Source organism: Carlito syrichta, unplaced genomic scaffold, assembly GCF_000164805.1.
Source record: "Carlito syrichta isolate Samal-C Ts95f unplaced genomic scaffold, Tarsius_syrichta-2.0.1 Scaffold304632, whole genome shotgun sequence".
NCBI lineage: Eukaryota > Metazoa > Chordata > Mammalia > Primates > Tarsiidae > Carlito > Carlito syrichta.
Genome location: NW_007248728.1, coordinates 107,013 through 109,795, shown reverse-complemented (window position 1 = coordinate 109,795; position 2,783 = coordinate 107,013). Strand labels below are relative to the sequence as shown.

General features: G+C 63.8%; 1 protein-coding gene across 1 annotated transcript; it reads left to right on the top strand.

Moving 5' to 3' along the window:
- Window positions 1–1,154: 1,154 nt before the first annotated feature.
- Window positions 1,155–2,513, top strand: SPATA32 (spermatogenesis associated 32). The gene is made up of 2 exons (XM_008060493.1): window positions 1,155–1,921; window positions 2,429–2,513. Exons 1-2 carry the CDS (start codon window positions 1,155–1,157, stop codon window positions 2,511–2,513), a joined length of 852 nt encoding a protein of 283 aa, XP_008058684.1.
- Window positions 2,514–2,783: the final 270 nt, after the last annotated feature.

Genomic DNA, 2,783 nt, shown 5'->3' with positions numbered 1-2,783 from the left:
GGGGGTGGCTGGAGCAGCCCCCACAGGGACGGCCCCCACAGCTCCTGCCTCCTCCCTCTCCCTGCCAGGTCCCCAGGGATTTCCCTGCTGTGGCAAAGAGTCGGTAGAGATTGTGGAAACCCGGTGAGAACCAGCCCCCATCATCCTAGGGCCTCCACCTCGCCTCCAGGCCCCCCAACCTCGCCCCAGCACCGTGTAGCCCGCAGCCTAGGACCCTCTCCCCCCATTCTGCCCACTCCCAACCCTCCCTCCAGGCAGGATCCAGGCCAAAAGGGGGGGAGGGGGAAGGGGGGAGGAGTATCCACCATCCCCCTCCCGCTTCTGCCCTCAGCCCTGACACTGAAGGAGGTCTGAGGGGTGATGGGACACCTAGGAACACCCAGGGACTTGGGAGGGACCTGAGCCCTTAGCTAGTGTGCTGGGGACACAGCCGTGGCGGGGAATGGTGGGGAGACATGGCTCCCAGCTCCCCCCACCCCATAAGAAACCACCTTCCAGACTCACCTGCAATGCTTGGGAAGAATGGAGATTCCCAGGCCTTACCTCCTCCCAGCTGGACCCCTCTCCGGGGTGGGGGTGTGGTGGCAGGAGCCTCCCAGGCTCAGAGAACGCCGTTCTGTCTCCTAGAAGGGGGTGGAGACAGTCAGAGGAGCTGACATGCTGGGGCCATCCTACCCACCCCCCCGTTAAAGGCAGGAGACTCTGAGCGCACCAAAGACCCCCTCAAAGCCACCTCCCGGTGTCCCTATCCCCCACTCTGTCTCCTTCCGTCTCAGGGACAACTTAGGACAACACCAGCCCCACCTCCCAAAGGTACAGGAAGCACAGAAGACAGAGGTAGAAATGGGAGGGGCTCCTGGGGGGCAGGGCTCCTCCCCAAATCCCCACCAGCCCCTCCCCTTGGCAATCCTCGGACCAAGTACAGGGCCTGTGCACCCCCACCACGTGGAGAAAGTGCAGGCCCGGGGCAGGGGTGGGGTGGGGGCTCCATGCCAGGGAGGACCCCAGGGTACCGCCAGCTCCTGCCTCCTCAGCTTTGAGTCAAAGCCTTTCAGCTGGAGGCAGAAACCCTAGAGCAGGAGACCCCACCTCAAACCAACCCGGACCCAGACCCAGACCCACACCCAGACCCAAAACAGGACCAGGACCCAGACATGGAGATGGAACCCACGGAGCCCACGGAGAATGAGGAATCCCACAAAGACTCCTGGCAGCCAGAGCCCAGGACAGAGCCCACCCACCCCTCCGTGCAGGAGAACGTCCAACCAGGCATCATGGAGAGCCCGGGGGCCGGCGACGTCCGCTCCGTCCATGTTCAGACCTCCCAGCACCTCTTCTGGGCAGACAAGCTCGTCCAGGCCTCGGAGCACAGCCTGCAGCTGGCCGCACACTCACGGCTCCGCAGCGGCACTGCCAACCCTCCCACCAGTCCCCCAGGCCGGGTCTCCACCCGCATCCTGTGCCCCAGCGGGCAGCCCCAGGCCCACCCAGCGCCCCCAGCCGCCAGCTCCCAGCTGCCACGGAGCCCCTGCCTGCCGTCCTCCGGCCTCCCGCTGGCTCTTGGCCTGGCAGAGGTCATCAACTTTGCATCCTCCCTGGCCATGGCCTCCTCCAGGAAAATGGACTTGCCCAGCCTGGAGTGCATGACCAAAGCTCCTGCTCTGAAGGCCACGGTGCCTTCCACAGGGCCCGTCCGGCCCACTGCAGGCCAGCAGGAGCCAGAAAAGTCCACAGAGGTGCTGTCAGCAAGATGGCTGGAAGTCAGGGACCTGCAGAAGGCCTGGGGTCCGGAAGGCAGGGACTTACCTTGCCTTTGCCCTGACTTCAGCAAGCCAGGCATCAAGAGAGCCACCATCAAGGGGGAGGTGCAGCTTCTCCAGCCCCCTGTCTTGTCCCCCCAGCCGCAGGGAGCCGAGAAGGAGTGAGTTAAACCCAGCCTGCAGCTCCCCAGGAGGGGCTGTGCGGGATGGGGGACGCCTCACCCAGTCGGGTAGGGCGAGAACAGCAGAATGAGGGGCTGGGGGAGCAGGCGAGGGATGTCTCCGCTCAGTGACCTCCCAATGGCTGCTGGAACAAGGTTCTGGAGGGCCAAGGTGCAGCGCTGAGGACAGGGCTGGGGAACACTGGGTGAGGCTCCGGGCAGGGTGAGGAGCTGGGATCGGGAAGGGAAGGGCTGCGCTGGCACTGGGACGCTTCCCACCAGGTGGGAAATGCCCTGTAGGGTCCTGCCACCGGCCCTGAGGTCCAGGGTGCTCTGATGAGGGGGAACGAGGGAACAGCTTTCTGGAGGTGAGTGAACACAGAACACCAGCCACCCAGCTGGTCGCAGCAGAAGGCCCTCCCCCAGGGACCTCTCTGAGGGAACTCTGGGCTCACCCCTGTTCCCAGCCCCCAGGGCCCAAGTGATACTCTCTCTTTTGTGTTGCAGCTCGGTCCTGGGAACCAAGAAAGGAAATCCATTGTTGCTGAAAATCCATTTTAAGCTGTCAACTCCCACCACCCCAGAGAAATGACTAGACAAAGCTAGTAAAGCCTCCAGTGTCGGCCCTCGGTTCAGAACATTTGTGTAAGCGCTCCTGGACCAGGGAGCTCACCTGGTCACCGCGTCCTGATCTGTTTTTAGGGATTCTCCCCTACCCCACGTCTTAGCTGCCTCAGCCTCACTTGCCCCCAGAGGACAGCTCCGCCCTGTCCCAGCCTTCTGTCCCTCTGCCCACTCTCCAGGGCAGTCACGCTGACTCCCACCCAGCCAGGCCTCTGGGCCAGCAGAAGCATCCACGGCT

What these genes read in the sequence shown, in the direction of transcription:
- SPATA32 (XM_008060493.1), top strand. Translation starts at nt 1,155, where the DNA reads ATGGAGATGGAACCCACGGAGCCCACGGAGAATGAGGAATCCCACAAA. An exon ending in CCGCAGGGAGCCGAGAAGGA is followed by an intron (nt 1,922 to 2,428) that starts GTGAGTTAAACC and finishes TTTGTGTTGCAG; the next exon opens with CTCGGTCCTGGGAACCAAGA.